Source organism: Suillus paluster, assembly GCF_016628075.1.
Source record: "Suillus paluster strain FC165 chromosome Unknown EDB91scaffold_15, whole genome shotgun sequence".
NCBI classification, from domain to species: Eukaryota; Fungi; Basidiomycota; class Agaricomycetes; order Boletales; family Suillaceae; genus Suillus; species Suillus paluster.
Genome location: NW_024537575.1, coordinates 641,702 through 662,631, shown reverse-complemented (window position 1 = coordinate 662,631; position 20,930 = coordinate 641,702). Strand labels below are relative to the sequence as shown.

The 20,930-nt window shown below is 48.2% G+C and overlaps 6 protein-coding genes across 6 annotated transcripts; 3 read left to right on the top strand and 3 right to left on the bottom strand.

Annotated features, from left to right (window-relative positions):
* Window positions 1-267: 267 nt before the first annotated feature.
* EDB91DRAFT_1033998 (uncharacterized protein) lies at window positions 268-529 on the top strand (the record flags this gene model as incomplete). The annotated part of the gene is made up of 2 exons (XM_041312766.1): window positions 268-323; window positions 376-529. Coding segments are annotated over 2 exons (210 nt in total), but the record flags the coding sequence as incomplete, so codon positions are not given.
* Window positions 530-723: 194 nt separating this feature from the next.
* Window positions 724-3,811, bottom strand: EDB91DRAFT_177877 (P-loop containing nucleoside triphosphate hydrolase protein). Its single transcript, XM_041326329.1, has 12 exons — window positions 3,564-3,811; window positions 3,461-3,513; window positions 3,373-3,407; window positions 3,285-3,319; window positions 2,903-3,231; window positions 2,744-2,851; window positions 2,620-2,688; window positions 2,274-2,571; window positions 1,856-2,221; window positions 1,609-1,800; window positions 1,097-1,553; window positions 724-1,046 (listed from the first exon to the last, which is right to left on the bottom strand). Exons 1-12 carry the CDS (start codon window positions 3,701-3,703, stop codon window positions 810-812), a joined length of 2,319 nt encoding a protein of 772 aa, XP_041179274.1. The 5' UTR covers window positions 3,704-3,811; the 3' UTR covers window positions 724-809.
* A 3,181-nt stretch (window positions 3,812-6,992) lies between these two features.
* On the top strand, window positions 6,993-7,566 carry EDB91DRAFT_1246624 (uncharacterized protein; the record flags this gene model as incomplete). The annotated part of the gene is made up of 3 exons (XM_041322686.1): window positions 6,993-7,319; window positions 7,368-7,417; window positions 7,470-7,566. The coding sequence occupies 3 exons, from the start codon at window positions 6,993-6,995 to the stop codon at window positions 7,564-7,566; spliced, it is 474 nt and encodes a 157-aa protein (XP_041179273.1).
* Window positions 7,567-7,883: 317 nt separating this feature from the next.
* Window positions 7,884-10,842, bottom strand: EDB91DRAFT_1080614 (P-loop containing nucleoside triphosphate hydrolase protein; the record flags this gene model as incomplete). The annotated part of the gene is made up of 13 exons (XM_041315254.1): window positions 7,884-8,141; window positions 8,192-8,440; window positions 8,485-8,623; window positions 8,691-8,882; window positions 8,938-9,303; window positions 9,361-9,658; window positions 9,706-9,774; window positions 9,830-9,892; window positions 9,993-10,324; window positions 10,378-10,412; window positions 10,467-10,501; window positions 10,558-10,610; window positions 10,661-10,842. 13 exons carry the CDS (start codon window positions 10,840-10,842, stop codon window positions 7,884-7,886), a joined length of 2,271 nt encoding a protein of 756 aa, XP_041179272.1.
* An 806-nt stretch (window positions 10,843-11,648) lies between these two features.
* Window positions 11,649-14,202, bottom strand: EDB91DRAFT_1080613 (uncharacterized protein; the record flags this gene model as incomplete). Its single annotated transcript, XM_041315253.1, has 13 exons — window positions 11,649-11,749; window positions 11,811-11,835; window positions 11,861-11,931; window positions 11,986-12,095; window positions 12,122-12,148; window positions 12,724-12,795; window positions 12,943-12,960; window positions 12,999-13,122; window positions 13,180-13,268; window positions 13,579-13,580; window positions 13,643-13,812; window positions 13,879-13,961; window positions 14,141-14,202. 13 exons carry the CDS (start codon window positions 14,200-14,202, stop codon window positions 11,649-11,651), a joined length of 954 nt encoding a protein of 317 aa, XP_041179271.1.
* Window positions 14,203-14,940: 738 nt separating this feature from the next.
* On the top strand, window positions 14,941-17,190 carry EDB91DRAFT_1050126 (carbohydrate esterase family 4 protein; the record flags this gene model as incomplete). Its single annotated transcript, XM_041313512.1, has 10 exons — window positions 14,941-15,067; window positions 15,541-15,854; window positions 15,901-15,991; window positions 16,043-16,126; window positions 16,182-16,202; window positions 16,258-16,316; window positions 16,409-16,456; window positions 16,505-16,687; window positions 16,745-16,916; window positions 16,970-17,190. 10 exons carry the CDS (start codon window positions 14,941-14,943, stop codon window positions 17,188-17,190), a joined length of 1,320 nt encoding a protein of 439 aa, XP_041179270.1.
* Between the last annotated feature and the right edge of the window lie 3,740 nt (window positions 17,191-20,930).

The following is a 20,930-nucleotide window of genomic DNA, read 5'->3' as shown; positions in this document are numbered from 1 at the left end:
TGATAATACAAATAAGATTCACGTTGACTTCTGCCGACTTCTGCCCAACGCCCTCGACCTACTGCCGGCAATTGCCGTTTGGCAATTGCCATTGGCAGAATGGCGGACTTCTGCCAACAACACTAGGTCTTGTGGATAAGTACAAAAAAAGTGGGAAAAGTAAACGCGTGATTTCCTGATGTACATTGTCGCCCTCTTATTAGGATCTGGCTAAAAACTCGTTTCCGCAGTGAGTACTGTATCTACTTGCGCCGTAATGTTAATGTGTCACAGTACTCCAAAGATGCTGCTCAAATTCTTATCAGGTGGTCTTTGCAACGAGGGTGAGTATGACACGATTTGCATTAGCTTATCTTTTTACCTGACTCTACCTAGATTTGTGCCTTTACCCAAATCCTCGCAGCCCCATCGTATCATATCCAACAGCCAAGTGTTCGACTGGAACATCGAACTGACAGACATGGCCAAACTTGACGCGCTGGATCGGGGGAAGGAGGGCGCAGTTACATGGAATCCAGTCGACGTCGATTCAGGAGCAGTGGATGGCCAGGGTCAGCCGCATCCTCTCGTCTCAAGTTTTAGACAGCAATGTGTCTACAACGAGCAAAGAATCAGATTCCTTCGTTCCCGAGTTTGAAATACAACAAAGTTTCGATCATAGCAGGATAATACAGCAAGCACTAATCAATCAATCAACTGCGGTTTCCCAAAGGTCAACAAGAGGCCAACAAACTATCTATATGAGCATGTGACCGTAGAAAGCCCAGCGCCAACAGCAAACGAACATACACCGTAACCCCTTACAGCAATCAAGTACCATTGCTGAAGGTCATGAGTCTTCGGCGAATGTCTAATAGGCGTTGTTTTCTTGTCGCGAGCATTGTGCGTCTCTGAGTGATGGAAGCATCTTCGCTGACCAACTCAGCGAAGTCGGGCCCAGATGCAACATCAGTTAGCAAACTCGTAAGAAGGCTCTGCGAAAGTTGGTTCGCCAGGGCATGATGGAGAGCATGCTCGATCGTCAGAGGAATATGGTCAATGACGCGCTACTCGGGGTCGTAAACAAGCTGAAACAGAGATTATGAGCGATACTCACTTTGTAGGCAACGTGATAATAGGCTCGAACATCAGCCATCACAATCAGCTCTTCCTCGAACGAGTCGGGAGGCAACAGACGCGCAAGATCTGGTACCGTAAGATTTGTGTACCCCGCTTCCGCAAGAGCCCTCAAAGCTTTGGCCTCGAGTGGCTCTGAATCGCAGCATCGCCAACCAGGACTGGGCCTTGGTGTTCCCCAAGGAACAGGCGGCGGCAAACTGGTGAGGTCAGGTTCCGCCGATATAGAGTTTCGCGACTCAGATCGTTGAACGGGAGCCTTGTACCGAGAAGGGTTACTGCGAACTGTCTTATAATGGGCTAGCCATTTTTCGCGGAGTGTTTGAAGATAATGCGTGTTCTGAGTATAGTGTGGAGTAGTTTCCAGATCCAAGGCCGTATTGACAGCTGCTCGGGCGCGCGCCTTGCAGATATCAACCTCAATTCTAATCAGATTGCTATTGTCACAGACAACTTGAGCGAATGGAATAGTCATGAGGGGTCAACACTCACCCAACATAATCCTCGAGAACTTTGAAGCGACCAAAATGGATGCCTATGAGTGCGCTGACGACTTGATCAACCACAACATTGACACCAGCGAGACAGCGCTCAGACGGAGCAACCCAGAGTTTGGTGAATTGAGCGATGAGGTTCGCCTTCGCCTGATATGGCACATTTTTCGGAAGTTCCCATCCAATTGCCCTTGATGAATGGTTGAGCTGCCGTCCAACTGCCACAACAAAATATGAAAACATACTCGTGGATGACCCTGCGGATGTCATATATGCCCATCGCTTTCACGCCAGGATCTCGCTCAAGAAGAGTCATCTTCCCCTCAGTATCGTCCAGTGGAACATAGTCTTCCGGTTCATTGAAAGGCCTGAAGTCAGGAGCGGTACCGCGTATATCCCTCTTGAAAATGGCATAGAGAGCGCGATTCCGCTGCGCAAGACGTTTGTCTTCGTGACTGCCATTCACAAAGCTCTTGAAGACATCGCAGAACGCATTGACTCGTTCCAAAACCTCAATCTGTGGGTCATTTGCAAGTGGCAGAGGTAGTGCGTCGATGTCCTTTATACATTTGACAAGGAGCTTGTCGATATCTTCTCTGAGGCGCGGTAAACTATAAACGATGTAAGCGCTGTTATAACGAGTGAGCTAGAAGGTCCACGCACGCTTCCTCGATCAACTGGATGAGCAGTCGGCTTACATCGGAGACAAAGCCCGGAATTCCAAACCGACGACGGTCGATCATGTCGCTCCAGGGTGACGTCGTGTCAAAATACTCTGCAGCTCGCCTTTGTGATTCAGCACGAGACAAGCGTTGTGCGCGTTCGGCGTCATCAGGAAGACGGACGCAGTAAAAACCATGCCTCAGCGTATGCTCCTCCGAACGGCCCTCGATAATTTCTACCCATTTACGACGCTGACTGATAGCTCCAACACCGAGCGTGTCAGGCTTCGTAAGCACACCTGAACAATTTTGAGTCATTCAATTATACTGCAGTATGGGCGACTCACCAATTGTTCGCTTTCCACTGGGGTCTGCGGCCCTGGCGAGACTCATTGATTGCTGATTTTCCATATCATCTGGCACAGAACTCATGAACTCGATGAAAAAGAATTTCGCAGCTCATACACATACCGCTCATGGGAATTGTGGTCAATATGATAGTGTTCTCTGTCTCGGTGTAATGTTCCGCCATACTTTTCACCAAGGCGACGGTTTCGGCTTCTTCATTCTGTATCAAGCCTTCAACACCCATCAGATATGTCGTCTCGATCCAGATCAGCATATGCTTACCCGGCAGATCATAGAATGACAAGTCAGTGGCATCGGGGTCTTCAATCGAGACGCACACCACGTTGCGGGAGAACTTCAGTGTATTTCTTGCGCTCCTGAGTTCCTCGATGGTCTTTATGTGGAAACTCGAAGAAGGAATGTTCGGGTTCAAAATGGCTGCTTGGGCACGACGCAGCCAAACTTCGACCTCACTTCTGTCGGTGATCACTGGGCCGAAGGACACAGTAATAGGCTTTTGCAGGTCTCGGCCACTATCAGGGTAAATTCGCAAGGTGATAGTGCAGGACCATGACGTGGCATGACTGGACATCGAACATTCCATAGGGCATCTGCGTATGGTAGTGTGAGCACGCCTTGCAGTGACTGATGACAGCAGGGTCACCTGGTACACGTTCCGCTATCTCTTGGGACATTGATCTTTAACAGAATAAAAAAAAATAGACAGAACGACAAATTATCTGCTGACGTACCCCACTAACGGCCTCTACGAGTGAGCTTTTGCCCGCTGAAATATGAGGTTGAACACAACTGCAGTTGCAAAGGGAGGCGACCACAAACCGGATTGACCACCAATCACGACTACGGATGGTATGTCGATCAGCGCGTCGGCACTGTAAGAGATAGCATGAGCAGTCTCGTAATCGGATTCACAAGCACCCACCCCATGCATCGGAGGTCGGCCATCATCTCCATAAGCTCTCTCCGCCTGCGGGCATAGTCACTGGACGATATGTCTACTTCAACCCATGCCATGTCTGGAGGGCTAACGGAACCAGAACTTGGAACGGAAGGAAGAGACATTTCATCAAGAGACGGAACGATCGAAGGTACTTCAAGTTGTTCATCAATAGACGGAATGATCGAAGGTGCTGGAGCGTTAAGAGACTGCTCGGTTGCAGGTGCTTGTCTGCGTCTATTGCGAAGTAAATCCATGGTAGACGAGATGTCAAAAGCGAATTGCACACAATATCCGGATGACCTCTGTTTTTATGCGCCAGCGTTCGATCTAGAGGCTTCTTTGTCACTGTAAGTGCGCATCACGGCCATCCAGGGGAAACTACTGGCGTGCCGAGTAGAAGAAGATAAAGCGCCTTCAGATGAGTCGCGCAGCAACCATCAGCACATGGACACGGATATTGGCGACACGTTGTTGTGTATTAAGGGTGATCCCTATACAACCAATTGTAGGAGATCTGCGATGACCTTGTTCGGGCATTTTTTGATAAACATCGATAGATTATCATTACGAGCCCGTGCACGCACGCTAAATGTATGCCAGAAGATTAGCACACACGTACAGGAGATAAGGCTATTATCACATATGTACGCGTATGAACTCTCCATAGGACCACCTAGTAGAGGTGAAGGTGCAGACAGGCGCGCGCTTCAGTTTCAGGGAGGGTGATTCTGTGAATTTCAGAGCACGTGCAAGATGGATGCCAAAGACTGACCACAAGTCCTAGTAATCACTAGCGACTGAGTACAATACTTTCAATGATCCTGATACAGCTCTTTATACCCTTTGCAAACCTGTCCACGATGTTAGCGACACCCCAAACACCAGGATCAGGAGGAACGCCAACCCCTCCTTCCCCACCCCTGCCATCATCGCAATGCCTGCCCTAATCGTGTCGTCATCCGCTAGGTTTTTTCCGCACCTTCGTTCGCATAACAGCATCTTCCAGTGGAGCACGCATCAGACGAAAGCCTAGCACGGAATGGAGTTAGGGCGTCGATGATGGTTCTATCTCCCAGACGGGCAGGGAAGAAAAGGCGTGTGCTCCTAACTAGGCACTGGACTGTGTACCTTCAAACTTCAAATGTTAACCTTCATGACTGCTGCTTTACGTGGTCTTTGCTTTGTACGGTTCCAGAAGGACGTAACGACCGTCCTACGTACTTATATATGTTCCCAACGCAGTTAGAGCTGCGCTTACTGAGTGGGTCGCTTAATGAAAGCAGGGCGTTGGACCATGCTGCGGATAAGAAAGTATTATCAAAGTACAGACGAGTCATTTATGTTATTCATATCCCAGAATAGACAACTCACGAGCAGTACCACCCCTCCCTTCCAATACCAACATAATGCGGCAGGAGCTACTTATTTTTCCTGGATTAAAGGTGTCAGAGTCGATGACCGCAAGGACAGCTGTATTCGAATCAGGATCACAGGCAAGCGAACGGTATGTACTAACAAACCTTTGGCACCACCAGCGACTGACCAGCGAACGTATCTCCGCAGGCTACCATCGCCCACAATCGTGTCAATCCAGTGTCATCTTGCCAAGTTGAATCCACGCCAGATGAAGTCCCAGAAGGAGAAGAGGAGAAGTGAATGTTCGTAGCAGTACTTGCCTCCGCCACACAGGCTGTCTTAGTCGCTGCGTGTTTAAAGAATGTTAAAGGACTGAGTATGATGTGCACTTACAGACGAAGCAGGGTTCAGTGCAACTGCATTGTACAGCGATAAGCCTTCGAGAGAGATGTAAATGTGTTTGTGAGACACTGCAAGATGTCACATAAGCTTCATGAACTAAGGGGTCGTTGTTTAAACCTGATAAATGTGACTACGGGGCAGCAAAGACGAAAGATCGTGGGCACCTTGTTTGATGAGCATGGGTCATGAATAGTTCAGCCAGGAGGCCACTTGACTCACTTGAGAAGCGATATAGTGACGGAAGCTAATAGACTAGCGTGCTCAGCGAACTACTTCTAACCTCCAAGTACTTCGCATGCCGAAATAGTTGGACTCTCGGATATATTCTACTACCTCATCTCTAAACTAGCAAGGAGCTTGAAATTCCTTAGAAAAGCTAGAAGGTAAAACAGATATCAGCCAACTCTTGTTCCAACTGAAGAAGAGAATTCAGGACACTTATGGTCCATATGAGTGGCGCCCCCCCCCCCCATTCGAACCATAAGTACACCCACACAGTCTCCATGTAAACCTTACGAAGGAAGATGCAGCCAATCAAAATCGGTGAATACCGATGAGCCGGATCACCGACTCTGTGTGCTAGTATACGGGCCTTCTCTGTAGACTCGTAACCAGTATGACTACGTCCTTGAATGAGAAGAGTCTTGACGTGTGGCACTCGACTTGTCCGTCTCTCCCTGAGCTACCGTGACCATATGGTGGTAGTCTTCAAGATTTTTCACTTCCCTCCGGGCCGCATCCCCACAGCGCCGCGAGGCCTCGAAACCTTCCCGAGTCGTATCTAAGTTCAAGACTCCAACCAGTCGCAGGCACACCTCGCAAGTCACACGCTGCTCTTCTAATTGAACAATATCCGACCTGGCATATCGCCCCGACTTTTCCAGCACCTCGTTTCGTTCCCAGTGTCCGGTTCAATCTACGCAGTTTCCTTCCTCTGAAACTTAACCGCCGTCGATTTGTACTCGCTCATTGAATGGCTGCCCGCAAATACTACAATTGAAGGGCACGCAGAAGCCGGGCTAAATGATTTTCGTAGAGAACCGCCCGGCACACTGCGGCTACAACAAGGCTGGATCCATATACACGTTACGGTAATTCGACTAGAACCAAGCACGACGACGCCCAGACAACCACAATATTCCAGCGCTAAGCAGGATACTTAGGCGACCTGGGCGATATCATCACTATGACTGCAAGGTGAGCTTTTAAACGTGCTTTATACTGAGTACTTCTCGTCCTATCGCTGGGAAGATCCTTCCCGAGACGTGCCAGTCCATAGCATCCTATCATGTTTTCTGATGACCCACTATTTCTTACAGATACTGCCACCAATGAACCAACGACTCTGCGTCAGTTCACCGAAAATAAGGCAAGCTCGTGACTACATATCGCCTTGCCACTTCAGAATCTGGACGGTGAAGCACAAGTATGTACTACAGTATTCTAAAGGACAACTTGAGCTCAGACTCTTCAAATAGCGGGCCGAAACATGCTGTGTACCCTGGAGCAACCTCCGCCATGCTCAGCAACTTTTTATCGCAATAGTACGCGCTGTCGATTCAATCAATGGCCTAAAGATCAAGTCGGCGTTCAAACCTACACAACAAAGGTCCTTGCAGCTTGACGGATGTGTGCCGCACCGTAGCACCCGGAATGCGGCTCACGGGGCGACAGTCGCATGACAGGCTCAAGAATCACCAGCCTCTTTCAGCTTTACGATGGTGTTTCTACACCTACCCGAAGGATTTTCGCGAGGCTGGTCTAGAGATGCCTGTTGTGAACCAAATCGAGGTGAGCATCTCTATGATTGGCTCATACGACCATGACGAGGAAGCTGAAACTATTATCAGTTACATCCATTCTGCCAGCAAAAACCCATTATTGAATATTGTCGCAAGAACAAGATTATTGTCCAGGCACACTCCCCTCCTGTGCCGTAGTGCTCTGGACATCCCAGTCATCCAAGAGCTTGCCGTAAAGGTGACTATATACTGTATCTGCTTGCGTCATAATATTAATCTGTCGCAGTACTCTAAAGATGCTGCTCAAATTATTATCAAGTGGTCTTTGCAACGAGGGTGAGTATGACACGATTTGCATTGACTCATCTTGTTACCTGACTCTACACAGATTTGTGCCTACCCAAATCCTCGCAGTCCCACTGTATCATATCCAACGGCTGAGTATTCGACTAGAACATCGACCCTACGGACGTGGCAAAGCTTGACGCGCTGGACCGCGGGAAGGAGGGGGCAGTTACCTGGAAACCAGTTGACATCGATCAAGGAGTAGTGAATAATCGGGGTCAGCCCTCAGAGACACCTCCTTGTCGCCACAGGTTTTATACCGATACTACAAGCAAACGATGATATCCCTTTATTCACGAGTTTGAAATGTGAGTATAACAAAATACATAACACGGGAACCGCTGCATAAATAGCCAATCATGATTTGTCAGACAAGGTCAAGAAGAGGCCAAGAAGACGGAAGAACTATCGATGTAGCCCAGCAACAAACAAACATACGTTGTGACACCCCAAGGCCTCACAGTGATCCAGCACCATTGCTGAAGGTCATGAGTCTCCGGCGAATGTCTGATAGGCGTTGTTTTCTTGTCGAGAGCGTTGCGCGTTTCTGAGCTATGGAAGCATCTTCGCTGACCAACTCGCTCATACGCTCAGAGAAGTTGGGCCCAGACGCAACATCAATCAACAAGCTCGTAAGAAGGCTCTGCGAAAGATGGTTCGCCAGGGCATGATGGAGAGCATGCTCGATCGTCAGAGGAAGATGGTCAATGATGCGCTGCTCGGGGCGATAAACACATTAAAACGAAGATGATGAGTGAGACCTACCTTGTAGGCAACGTGATAATATGCCCGAACATCCGCCATCACAATTAGTTCTTCCTCGAATGAGTCAGGAGGTAACAAACGCGCAAGATCTGGTACCCTAAGATTCGGATACCCCGCGTCTGCAAGAGCCCTCAAAGCTATGGATTGGGGCGTATCTGTCATCGAGTGAACGCGTGATGGAGCATATGCCCGGGTCGGCTCGATACTCTCATAAGAAAACACCTCAGCCTCCCCACCCTCCTCCATAGACTCCGCATATTCACTCATTTATACTGATAAGGCTTGGTCCGAACTGTCTTATAGTGAGCCAGCCATTTTTCGCGGAGGGTCTGAAGATAATGCGTGTTCTGAGTATAGTATGGAGTGGTTTCCAAATCCAAAGCTGTTTTGACAGCTTCTTGAGCGCGCGCCTTGCAGACATCCACCTGAATTCTAATCAAATTGCTAATGTCAAAGACAACTTGAGCAAAGGGAACGTTCGTGAGGTGTCAACGCTTACCCGACATAACCCTCGAGAACTTTGAAGCGTCCGAAATGGATACCTATAAGTGTGGTGATGACCTCATCAAGCACATCGTTGATAGTAGCGAGACAGCGCTCAGATGGAGCAATCCAGAGTTTAGTGAATTGAGCGATGAGATTCGCCTTCGCCTGGTACGGCACGTTGTTAGGAAGCTCCCATCCAATTGCACTTAATGAATTGGTGAGCTGCCGTCTAACTGTCACAACAAAACACGAAAACATACTCCTCAATGACCCTAGAGACGTCATATATGCCCATCACTTTCACGCCAGGGTCTCGCTCAGTAAGGGTCATCTTCCCTTCAGTATCGTCCAGTGGAACGTAGTCTTCCGGTTTATCAAATGGCCTAAAATCGGGAGCAGTGCCGCGTATATCCCTCTTGAAAATGGCATAGAGAGCGCGATTCCGCTGCGCAAGACGTTTGTCTTCATGGCTGCCATTCACAAAGCTCTTGAAGACATCGCAGAACGCATTAACTCGTCCCAAAACTTCAATTTGTGGGTCATCTGCAAGTGGTGGAGGCAGTGCATCAATGTCCTTGATACATTTGGCAAGGAGCTTCTCGATGTCTTCTATGAGACGCGGTAAACTATAAACAATGTGTGTTCGGTTAGCGAGCTAGCTAGCTAGAAGAGGGTCCACGCACACTTCCTCGATCAACTGGATGAGCAGTCGGCTTACATCAGAGACGAAGCCCGGAATTCCGAACCGATGACGGTCGGCTACGTCGTTCCAGGGTGACGTCGTGTCAAAATACTCTGCAGCACGCCTTTGCGATTCAGCACGAGACAGGCGTTGAGTGCGTTCGGCATCATCAGGAAGACGGACGCAGTAAAAACCGTGTCTCAGTTTGTGATCCTCCGAACGGCCCTCGATAATTTCTACCCATTTGCGGCGTTGGTTGATAGCTCCAGCACCAAGCGTGTCAGGCTTCGTAAGTACACCTGGTCAACTTTGAGTCTTTAGTCATACTGCAGTATGGTCGACTTACCAATCGTTCGCTTTCCATCGGGGTCCGCAGTCCTGGCGAGACTCATCGATTGTTGATTTTCCATGTCGTCTGACACCGCACACATGAACTCGATTAAAAATTATTTCGTAGTTCGTGCACGTACCGCTCATGGGAATTGTGGTCAATATGATAGTGTTATCTTTCTTTGGTGTAATGTTCCGCCATACTTTTCACCAAGGCAACAGTTTCGGGTTCTTCGTTCTGTATCAAGCCTTCATCCCCCATCAGATATGTCGTCTCAATCCAGATGATCAGCATATACTTACCCGGTAGATCGTAGAACGACAAATCAGTCGCATCGGGGTCTTCAATCGAGACGCACACCACGTTGCGGGAGAACTTCAGTGTATTTTTTGTGTTCCTGAGTTCCTCGATGGTCTTTGTGTGGAAGCTCGAAGAAGGAAGGCTCGGGTTCAAAATTGCTGCCTGGGCACGACGCAGCCAGACTTCAACTTCACTTCTGTCGGTGATCGTTCGGCCGAAGGGCACAATAGTAGGCCTTTGCAAGTCTCGGCCGTTGTTATCGGGGTAAATTCGTAAGGTGATAGTGCAGGACCATGATGTGGCATGACTGGACATTGAACATTCCATAGGGCATCTGCATATGGTAGCGTGAGCATGACTTGCAGTGACTGACGACAGCAGAGTCACCGTGTACATGTTCCACTATCTCTTGGGACGTTGATCTATATCATAATTTTTTTAAAATGGGCAGAACGACAAATTATCTGCTGACGTACCCCACTAACGGCCTCTACGAGCGAGCTTTTTCCCGCTGAAAAAATACCTGATTGAGCACAGCTGTGGTTGCGATGGGAGGTGACCACAAACCGGATTGGCCACCAATCACGACTACGGATGGTATGTCGATCAGCGAGTCGGCACTGTCAAAGGTAATGTGAGTAGTCTCGCAATCAGAACCATAAACACCCACCCCATGGATCGGAGGTCAGCCATCATCTCCATAAGCTCTCTACGCCTGCGAGCATAGTCACTGGACGATATGTCCGCTTCAACCCATGGCTCTGGAGGGCTGGCGGAACCAGAAAGTGAAGAAAGAGATGGAGACGGGTTAATTGAAGTTGCCTTTCTGCGTCTGCTGGGAAGTAAATTCATGGTGGACTAGATGTCAGAAGCGTGTTGCACACAATACCCAGACGACCTCTGTTTTTATACGCCGGCGCTCGATCCAGAGGCTTATTGGTCATACATGTCAATGTACAGTGTGTATCACGATCCAAGGGAAGAGAAAGCACCTTCATATATCGTACACACAGCATCCATCAGCGCATGGACACAGCTGTTGGCGACACAGTGTTGTGTATTGAGGGCGATCCTATGTCATAACCAATCGTACGAGATCTGCGATGACCTTTCCGGTAAATCATGCGTTCTGGCATTGTTTCTGATAAGTATCACCGACTCAGAGCCTGTCCACGCACATCAAGTATACAGGAAGACGCACACACGTACAGGAGAAAGTTGTTATCACATACAGGAAGCGGGCCCCACATGAGATCTTCATAGCCATAGAGGTGAAATGTGCAGACGGGCGCGCTTCAAGAAGCAGTGAGGTCAAAGGTGTGAATTCAGAATACAACGCACCATGTCATGTGGCACCAAGAGATCAAAGAAGGTCTAATTCTAGTCATTAGGGGGGACCAAGTATACAGCGACCATACTTCCAACGATCCTAGTACAGCTATACCCTCTGCAAACCTGTCCACAATGTCAGCGATTCCAAAGCACCAGGATCAGGAGAAACGTCAACCCCGCTTTGCCCCACCCCCATATACAATACCCACCCTAATCGTGCCGTCATTCCGAGTTTCTTTCGGCACCTTCTTCCGCAGCTATAACAGCATCTTCCAGTGAAGCATTATCAGACGAAAGCACAGCACAGAATGGGGTTAGGGCATCGACTACGATTCTATCTCCCAGACCGTGACAGCGGTGCCCCTAACGCGGTTAGAGCTGCGCTTAGTGAAGGTGAGCCATCGTGCTGTGAAGAATATTGCGAAAACTATAACTATCAAAGCACAGTGATCATTTATGTTATTCATATCCCAGAATAGATCACTCACGAGCCTTCAGCAGTACTGCTGCTCCCTTCGAATTCCAGTATGTCACCTACCTTACCACCAAATGCGGCAGGAGCTATCTTTGCTAGATCAAGGGTGTTGGAGCCGAGGGCCGCAAGGACAGCTATATTCGAATCAGGATCACAGGCAAGCGAACAGCAGGTACTCTCAAACAAACCCAAGCTTTGACCCACTAGCGATTGTCTCTCCGCAGTCATCATCGCCCACAATCGTGTCATATCTAGCTCAGGTTCCGGCCAGCACAGCTTGACGTGTTCCCCTGATGTCCTTGATCACGTTCTCTCCTAACATACCCAAATCCTGCCAAGTTGAACCCACGCCTAGATGAACATTGAGAAGTCCAGAAGGATTCAAGGAAAAGAAGTGGGAGTTCGTAGCAGTGCCTCTGCCACACAAGCTGTCTTAGTGGCTGCATGTCTAAAGAATGTCCATGGATCGAGTATGATGTGCACCTACTACAGACGAAGCGCATGGTTCAGTGCGACTGCGATTTGAGAACGAGGCCTTCCGAAGAGATGTAAATGTGTTTGGGAGACATGGCAAGATATCACACCATAAACTTCATGAACTAATAAAGCCGATGAATGTGACTACGGGGCAGCAAAAGAAAAACTGTGGACGCCTTGGTTGATGAGCATTTAGCATGGAGCCATGAATCGTTCAGTCAGGTCACTCAGGCTTGAATCGCTTGAGAAGCGATGGCCTAGTGACGGAAGCTACATCGACACTAGCAGAGAACTATAGGCTAAGTCCCCTAGCCAGACCTTGTAAAAGAAGGAAGACGGTCGTTCCTTCTTTTTCAAGGCGAGTTACTTAGCTCAGAGTCAATTTGAAAGCGGTCAATCAAAATCGGCGATTACCGATGAGCCGGATTCTGCTCTCGGAGGATACTTACCACCAGACACCAAGAGTTTTGACGCCACTCGACTTCTTGAAGTTGTATACAAGCACGATGACGCCCAGACAGCTACACCATTCCGGCGTTTGGCAGAATAAGTGACCTAGGCGATATCATCTTCGTGCTGGAACGCAAAGTGAGCTTTTGTAACGTGCGCTCTACTGAGTGTGCTCATCACTGGGTCCTGTCGATGGGAAGATCCTTCCTGCGACGTACCAGCCCCATGATGGTATCCTACATATCGTATTTTCTGATGGCCCGACATTTCTTACAGATACCGGTACCAATGAACCAGCGACTCTTCATCAGTTCCCCGAAGATAAGACAAGCTCGTGATCGTCGCCTTGCGACTTCGGAATCCGGACGGTGAAGCACAAGGTATGTACTGGAATAGTTCTACAGGACAACTTCAGCTCATATCCTTTAAATAGCGGGTCAAGACATGCTGTGTACCCTGCTTCACCGCGGAGCCGACTCCAGTAACCGAACCGGTCTGAGCACCTTCTGCTATGGTCGGCAACTTTTCATCATGATAATACACGCTGTCGATTCAATCAGTCGCTTAAAATCAAGTCGGCATTCAATCAATTGCAGCTTGACGGATGTGTCCCGCACCGCGGTACGTGGAATTCGGCTCACGGGACAACAGTCACATGACAGGCTCAAGAATAACCAGCATCCTCCAGCATCACGGTGGTGTTCCTACACCTATCGGTCAAATGCATTGACGGATGTCATGCATGACATCGGCGAAATATCACCGTATGTACCACGTCAGCGCCACTCAACCTCAAAGCACCTCATGGACAGTACATGATCATGCTTCGGCGACTTTCCTTGTTCCTTGCTCACATCTGCCAAGGGCTCGAGCGCTCAAGAGTCGAGAGTTCAAGTGGTGTTGGCTGCGCCTACTCACAGGCAGATATAGAAGTTTGGTTGTGATCTCCTCACTGCCACGAGATCGTTGTCGAGTGTTGGTTTGGGCCGTTACGCTTCCAACTTGGTCTCCCGTCTCCAGCTTCCGATGTGGGCAAAATTCGAAACCTTTACAACCCATGCGATCGTATTGGTCCGCCCCAAAGGTATCTTAAACGCCATATCATTTGTGTCTTTAGCTCATAGCCTGTAGGTGTTCCTATCATCTGCCTTTACCTCCGGATCGTCCCTTACTATTCTTGGGTAACAGACTCAAGCTGGATATTAAGTAACCATCGTCGGTCCGCCGTCGGCATATTCTGCGTGAGGAATGCGATAGTGCGGTCAGTCTGCTTATTCTTTCTGTCCTCAAATCGAGACTCACTTTCATAGCTATAGAAAACATCGATGCGCACCCACCGGGTCTGTACATCGATCGGAAATTTATCTCAATATCTTAGCTCGCTGACGGAGAACAGTTTTACATCCAAGTACTTACCTCTTCGACGATGGTTGTGACCCCGAAGGGCACAGAAACGGGATCCGACCCATCCGTATCATGGGATGTTTTTAGATTTCAGCTACCGTGTATATAACTTAGTTGAATCCACATCCCATGACGTTTGAAAGGGCTTGCGTTACTGACGGATTCTATGTTAGCCTGGAGATATCGCCATGTTTTCGCGGAGATGGAATTGACTTATGGGTCCTTCAGGTGATTTGGCAACAACAACAACATCCCACCCCTGGCGCTCGGCCCCTATGAGTCCTTCGAGAAATATTGAGATTCAAAGTCCCCCTGGTGACGTGGTCGGGTCGGCATCTTAAATTCATCTCCATTGTGAACAATAAGTACTTCCTTGCGGTTTGGACTTTCTGGCAGGCGCGTCGACGTTCCTCCGTGACCCTCTTTTCGTTGATTGAGTTTGAATACTTAAATTTGGCGATCTACAGGCTATAAATATGGGAAACACGTGATTTACGACATGGTATTTTTAGGTAGAGGGAGGGTGAACGGCATGGTGCGGCACATGGCTATATATACCGATTATGCGTGTCTTTTACATTTGGGTGTTCTGTTTCTCCTCCCACCACCGTTTCCAAATTTCAATCGCTGTGAAAAGGAACGTACGTACCGTGCATCCTTTTCCCAACCGGGTCAGACACAAAGAATATCCTCGCTAGGCCAATTTTAAACTCCCGCCTATTTGTGGCTCGACACCTCTTTTAATCATCTGCATCTTTTCCCCTTCCTCTAAACATTTCCAACCATACAAGCTTAACATCAAGCTAATCAACATGCGTTTGTCGTCGCTCTTTACCTCACAGACCACAGTCTCTTCTGCTCTCATTGCAATTGCACTCTTTACTTCGACCGCCAGCGCTCAGGACCGTACCAGTGAACAAGGCGAGGCACAGATCACTGGTGAGCACTAAATTCTCATTCCTGTACGCGAGTTATGGGCATGCGCGCGCACGGGGCGAAAATTGAGATATGTGTATATGTTGGCGCGGGGTACAGCCTCACCCTTTGCAATTGTCACATTGACGCAAGGCGGCGCACGCCCCTTCAGCTATCGTGCTTCAGTGGGTTGTTCAATTTGGACGCGCCCAAAATTTTCGCTTGAAACTTCTGCCCGACCACTTATCTCCGAATACCGGGGAGCCGAGGAGCGCTTCGGGCACTTCCATGCGGATATTATGACGATGGTGATGCTGCGCAAAAGGAGTTGCGCTCATTGCCGCTCATTGCGCGCGTACTTTGAACATTTATCTCAGGAAGGGCAATAATAGAACCTCATTTCCGCCCACTTTTGGCGTAGGATCTTCGAATTACGTACTTCATATTTTGTCACTTTTTCAGCATGGTTAACAATCACTGATCACCATTCGACTCAGACGCAACTGAAGAGTGTACAGCATATTACTACGCTCCTGTTGGCACTGCTGTGGCAGCGGGCGAGTTCCCGACTATTTGGGTACCGGCGACCATTGTCGGCAATGACACCAATGCTCAAGCCAAGTACCAATCCATCCAAAGTCAAATCCCAAATATCCAACCCAAGGGCACGCAGCCTGCCTCCCTTACGGGTGACTTCAGCAACTTTACCCCGACGTACCCTTCGTCTGACCCAGATTGCTGGTGGACATACGACCAATGCACTACTCCGAAATTGGCCGGATTGCCTCCAGATCTGGCTGCCGTCCCAGAGGTATGTTTTTTTATCTCATCATAATTCAGTAATTGATGTTGTCTAGCCGGACACTCTCGGTTATGGATTCGACGATGGGCCTAATTGCTCCCACAATGCGTTCTACGACTTTTTGCTAGAAAATAACCAGAAAGCCAGTGCGTCTTTTTTGATCATTTTAGCTTCATTGCATCCTTAATGGAATATAGCCATGTTCTACATCGGCAGTAATGTCATGGACTGGCCTCTTGAGGCGCAGCGTGGCATAGCCGATGGCCATGAAGTTTGTGTTCGTGAGTCTTGGCATGCTCGCCGATGTGATGGTCCATTGATGTCATACTGGCGCAGATACTTGGTCCCACAGATATAGTAAGTGCTATGTTGAACGCCTTTCATACCCAGGTGGTGATCATGCTATCCGTAGTGACTTCTTTGACCAACGAGGAGGTCTTTGCAGAGTTTTACTACAGTACGTCGTCTAACGTTGTCTCCTTACCTTCCACTCTAATGACCCCTTCATAGCCGTGAGAATTCTGACCAAACACAGTCAAAAAATTGTTGAATTTAGCTTCTAGATGCAAGCGATCAAGTTGGTCGCCGGCGTAACACCTACTTGCTGGAGGGTAAGCATAATTGTTTACCAGATGTGCAACCGTCTAATAGATACATAGCCTCCCTTCGGCGATGTTGATGATCGGGTTCGGGCCATTGCCAACGCCCTGGGCTTGCGCACAATCATTTGGAAGTACGACTCCAACGATTGGCGTGCGGGCACCGGTAACATCACTACTGCTGATGTTGACCAGAACTACGAGAACCTCATTGCTCGTGCACAGAACGGCACCTTCTCCAGTGTAATTAAAACTTACCCACTCCAATCGCAAATTATGAATAACTGACACTGCTTGCAGGCGGGTACTATCATGCTCACACATGAGCTGAACAACTTCACCATGGCCGAGGCTGTGAAGTTCTACAGCCAGCTGAAAGCTGCATTCAAGTACCTCGTCCCCATGGGTGTTGCTACAAATCAAACTCAGCCATACGTCGAGACCAACTACTCTCTACCATCATTTAATCAATGTACGACATATGTTACTTTGCTCACATGCATGCATGTATTGACACTTGTCCAGACATCAGCGGTACAACGACCATCAGTGGTAGCGTTGCATTCCCCACAGATGGATCTAGCAGTTCAACAGGGTCTGGATCATCTTCTGGATCCCCTTCTGGATCATCTTCTGGGGGAACCACAGGTTCCACAGGTGCTGCGAACAGACCGTTATTTGAAGGTTTGGGAATGCTTGCTGCAGGTGCAACGTTCGTTGGCTTTGCTGTAAAACTTTTGGCGTAGGATCCCTCGTCCAGTTGTTGGGATGGCCATCAGCCTCTTCTGTTTTGTCTCTTTCTTCCTTGTCTTTGGTTCATTCCCGGCACACTCGATGATGTTTTTATTTCCAGTCGCGCATGCGCTATATTTCCAAACATCAGAACTTTCTCTACGCATAGCATACCTCGACATTTCTGTCGCTCATCATCACTAGACTCTCGCACCTGTCGATAAAGATAGCACCAAGCTCACACACCGATACGCTGGTGTTAGTTCTTACATCCTGTGCACGTCATCTAATATACCGGACCTCATTGATATCAATTCCTTGTTTGTTGTTCTTTTACTATGCTACCGGACTTGGTTTCTCACATTTTTCTTGCTTCAATGTTCCATTTGTTGGGCTCCAGACGATATTTCTTACAGTGTAATTACGATCCACGATGAACATAGATGATACGATGTGCGGGTTGCCTGTGAACGCTAGCGTTAGAGTGGTGATAGTAGGTAGTGATTAGAGTGTAGTGTTTACCACTGGGTAGTTCTTATTTTAGTTACATGTATTATAATATAATTAGGATACGATAAACATAGCCCTGCGACAAATTTATTTTGTCGCTGAAGTGCGGTGACGTCCGAAGGGGGCCAAAATTAAGTACACATGTAGATGTTGTATCGTATGGGCTTGGGTGTCCGTCAACCTTCATCAAGTTGACAGGCTAGATTGGTCGCATAGCCTGCAGCGCATGACTCACTCGATAAATTGAACGGAGATGTGATGAGCAGTGGGCGGTCTGAGCGTGGATTCGACAGCGCAGCTCCGTCGGTTGATGGCTGAGATGCGTCGGCAAGGGGGAAGTTAACTTTGTTTTTCCAGGTGGACCAACAGGAAAGAAGACGTTGTTCCTTCATGTGCCAATGAGAAACTACACGTAACTAGGTAATGTCCGGTTGCCTATATCGAACCAGCCCCAGATTGTACGATTATCGGTGCGCGATGTTGGATTTTGGTTACATAATATTCGTGGCAATCTCCGAGCGCTAATCGTTGTCTTCTGGTTGTATACAATTGAGTCGTCGTTCACCCTGTGGTTCGTTGATGTGGATGTTAGAGACAGGAATTAAACAGGAAACGAGGGTTTTCTTACGTGCTTGCAGGCTATTGGCCGAGGGTTTTGATATTTCTCTTAGCAAAAACAGTATATGTGCTTACCATGGCTAAACATCGGCAATAAGTCCCTGCGACCCATGATACGGGGTACTCAGATACAATACTTACGTGACATATGTGCCGCAGCGCAGCTTGACGTGAGTTTTTGAGACCCTGACAGGTCACGGTAGCCATAGGGAGGCGCTTCCGGTACCAAATGGTTATCGGGGACTGCGCTGCGGAATGTGCTATTAATAACGCTTGAATATTTCCGACTATATAGGGGACCTACGTAAGTTACAGTTCAACCGCAGCTGGTCATCAAGGTGTTGTCACTTCCGCCATGTTGTGGTTCACAGAGACATGGTGGAAGGCGGTAGCAAAGGGGTGTGCTACAAAGTATATACACGTATAAGTCAGGGAGTGAGGGACCGAGTTGTCTACTAAGATTTTCGGTCTGCGACGAATGCCTCAATTGAGGGCTTGCCAAGAACATGCAAGAAGATTGTTTGCTGGTGTTTATCTGGAGCTTTAGAATTCAGCATGTACAAACAACAGCATGAGGTGTCCAACTGTCCACCAGCCGACGACGAGCATTCAACAATCATTCAACAACACGTGCCAAATGCGTGAATACAAGCTTTGATTTTCTTCAACACCGAGCATGAATTCCGATTCTCATTTGTACTTCGATGCTCGCTATAAGTACTACCAGGGATGTAGTGTTCCGCTGGTGCGAATCACTCTGACAGATGTTAAGGACCGACTGTCATCTTCCTTCGTATTTGATATGTCTAGGGGAGAGTGGACATATCCGTCGCTTGCTGGGGTCCAAGCTATATAACATCATTTCATTTTGAGGTGCACGACTTACAGTCGTATGATACGGTGGCCAGTTGGTCCCGGTCCTCCGTCGATGGATGCGCGAAATTCGTTGCTACACCCAAAAGCAACAAAGGACGAGACTTCCAAGATTCAAGAACATACTTTGGCACGGGGCTGGGAGTTTTTCAGATGCTATGGTAATGGATCAGTGGTGAGTGACTCCGGAGGGTACATGTTTGCAACGTGAACACCAAGCAACTCGGATGTCCAGGGCCTTGGAATGTAACGAACATGCCCATCCAGGTTCATTTCGCTTTGGACCAATCCAACATTCGCCCACCGGGCATTCGGACATAGGAGGTGTATGCCCAGGTATTTGAGCTGCCTTTACAGCTGAAACTGATCTCATTCAATATTTTATAAGGTCGGTGGCTCGCGGAGCACTCTCTGTGGGCTGAATATTTTATCAATGGCTGACATCACGAACGCGAGGGACTCCGAAGGAAACTCGATTGAAGTCAAAGCAGACTTTGCCAAATGTTCGTTGCCGTTATAACATTTAAAGTGATGCTGACGATGATAGGATGACAGGCAACTAGAAGCTATTCGCTGTCTAATAAAGAATGAGGCTCGCGAGTAGCCAATTCTCTTGCTACTGAAATCAGACCGTGTTTGATGAGCCATTCCGGTATAAGTAAGACACAATAGGTGTGCTTCTACTAATGCGCCAATGCGTGTTGGCCGCCTTCAAGCTCCGTGGAACGTTTTGAAGAACCGAAGCGAGCGCTCTGTTTGGTAGAAATGATTATAAACGGCATGACCCTTGGACTATCCAAAAACAGAGAGCTCAGGTATCACCGCGTCTTTCAAATTTCAGATATGAGCTCTGAAACCTGAGACACGTCACAGGTTTAATGAGAATCAAATAATCCTATCCTTACGACATGTCCGTTCCCATTCTCTGCGTTGCGTCGTGACTTTTGATCGCTCCTTGATGTTCAAAGGCATATGTCTCCAGACATAAACCATGACTCCATCCTGAAAGGTCCTGAAGCGTCGGGACACACTAATCCCGACTTTCAGCCTCGTAGTTATGCTAGTGTTTTTGGTATGCACTGGACCGGATCATCATGTGTGAGTGGCGAAGCAGACTTTGATCTCGTAATTCAAACTATGTGACATTTGACATAGTATTTTCAGGCTGCACTACGAGATGGGCAAGAATGGAAAGCAAAGACTCCCCTTTTGAGCTGTTGCGCTGATTTGTATAGCTCTAGCGCGGAGTGAGAGCTTGCCTCTTCTATTGGCTGATAAGACACACGAACTTGAGTTTGTCAATCCTCTAGTACATTGACGGCAAGTGGCTTATGTATTTCATGCGCAATCTAAAGTGCGTCTGTTTGACATCCTGAACTTTGATGAATGGATAACACTGATAACGACTTGTCCAATCAGGACAAAACCACTGAGGTAAAGTCGAGCAACGTCGATATCCAATGCGTTGCCCACAGTGGAAGCAGTCAGAACCAGGCGGTAATGGCATACCATTGGTAGTTCTCTTCACGGAGTTAAGTCCCAGGATGATCGCTATGGTACTGATGGTAGAAGGTAGTCTGCCGAGTAATGAACATTACGGGGAGTGATAAGTAGGTCTCCAACAGGCATGCGTGTTTTCATTTTGCTTCGCCAAAACTAGAACTGAGTGGGGGCGGAAGTATGGTCAGTAGTGCACTGAGTTTCGTTCCCTCGAAGCTCAGTATTCTAGGAGATCTTCTTTACTCTCGCCTTC

Excerpts from the sequence above, each read along its gene's own strand:
- EDB91DRAFT_177877 (XM_041326329.1), bottom strand. The coding sequence starts at position 3,703 with ATGTCTCTTCCTTCCGTTCCAAGTTCTGGTTCCGTTAGCCCTCCAGAC. Across the intron at positions 1,801-1,855 it reads ATCCGCAGGGTCATCCACGA|GGCAATTGGATGGGAACTTC; the intron begins GTATGTTTTCAT and ends CCATTCATCAAG. Across the intron at positions 1,047-1,096 it reads ATTATCACGTTGCCTACAAA|CGCGTCATTGACCATATTCC; the intron begins GTGAGTATCGCT and ends GACCCCGAGTAG.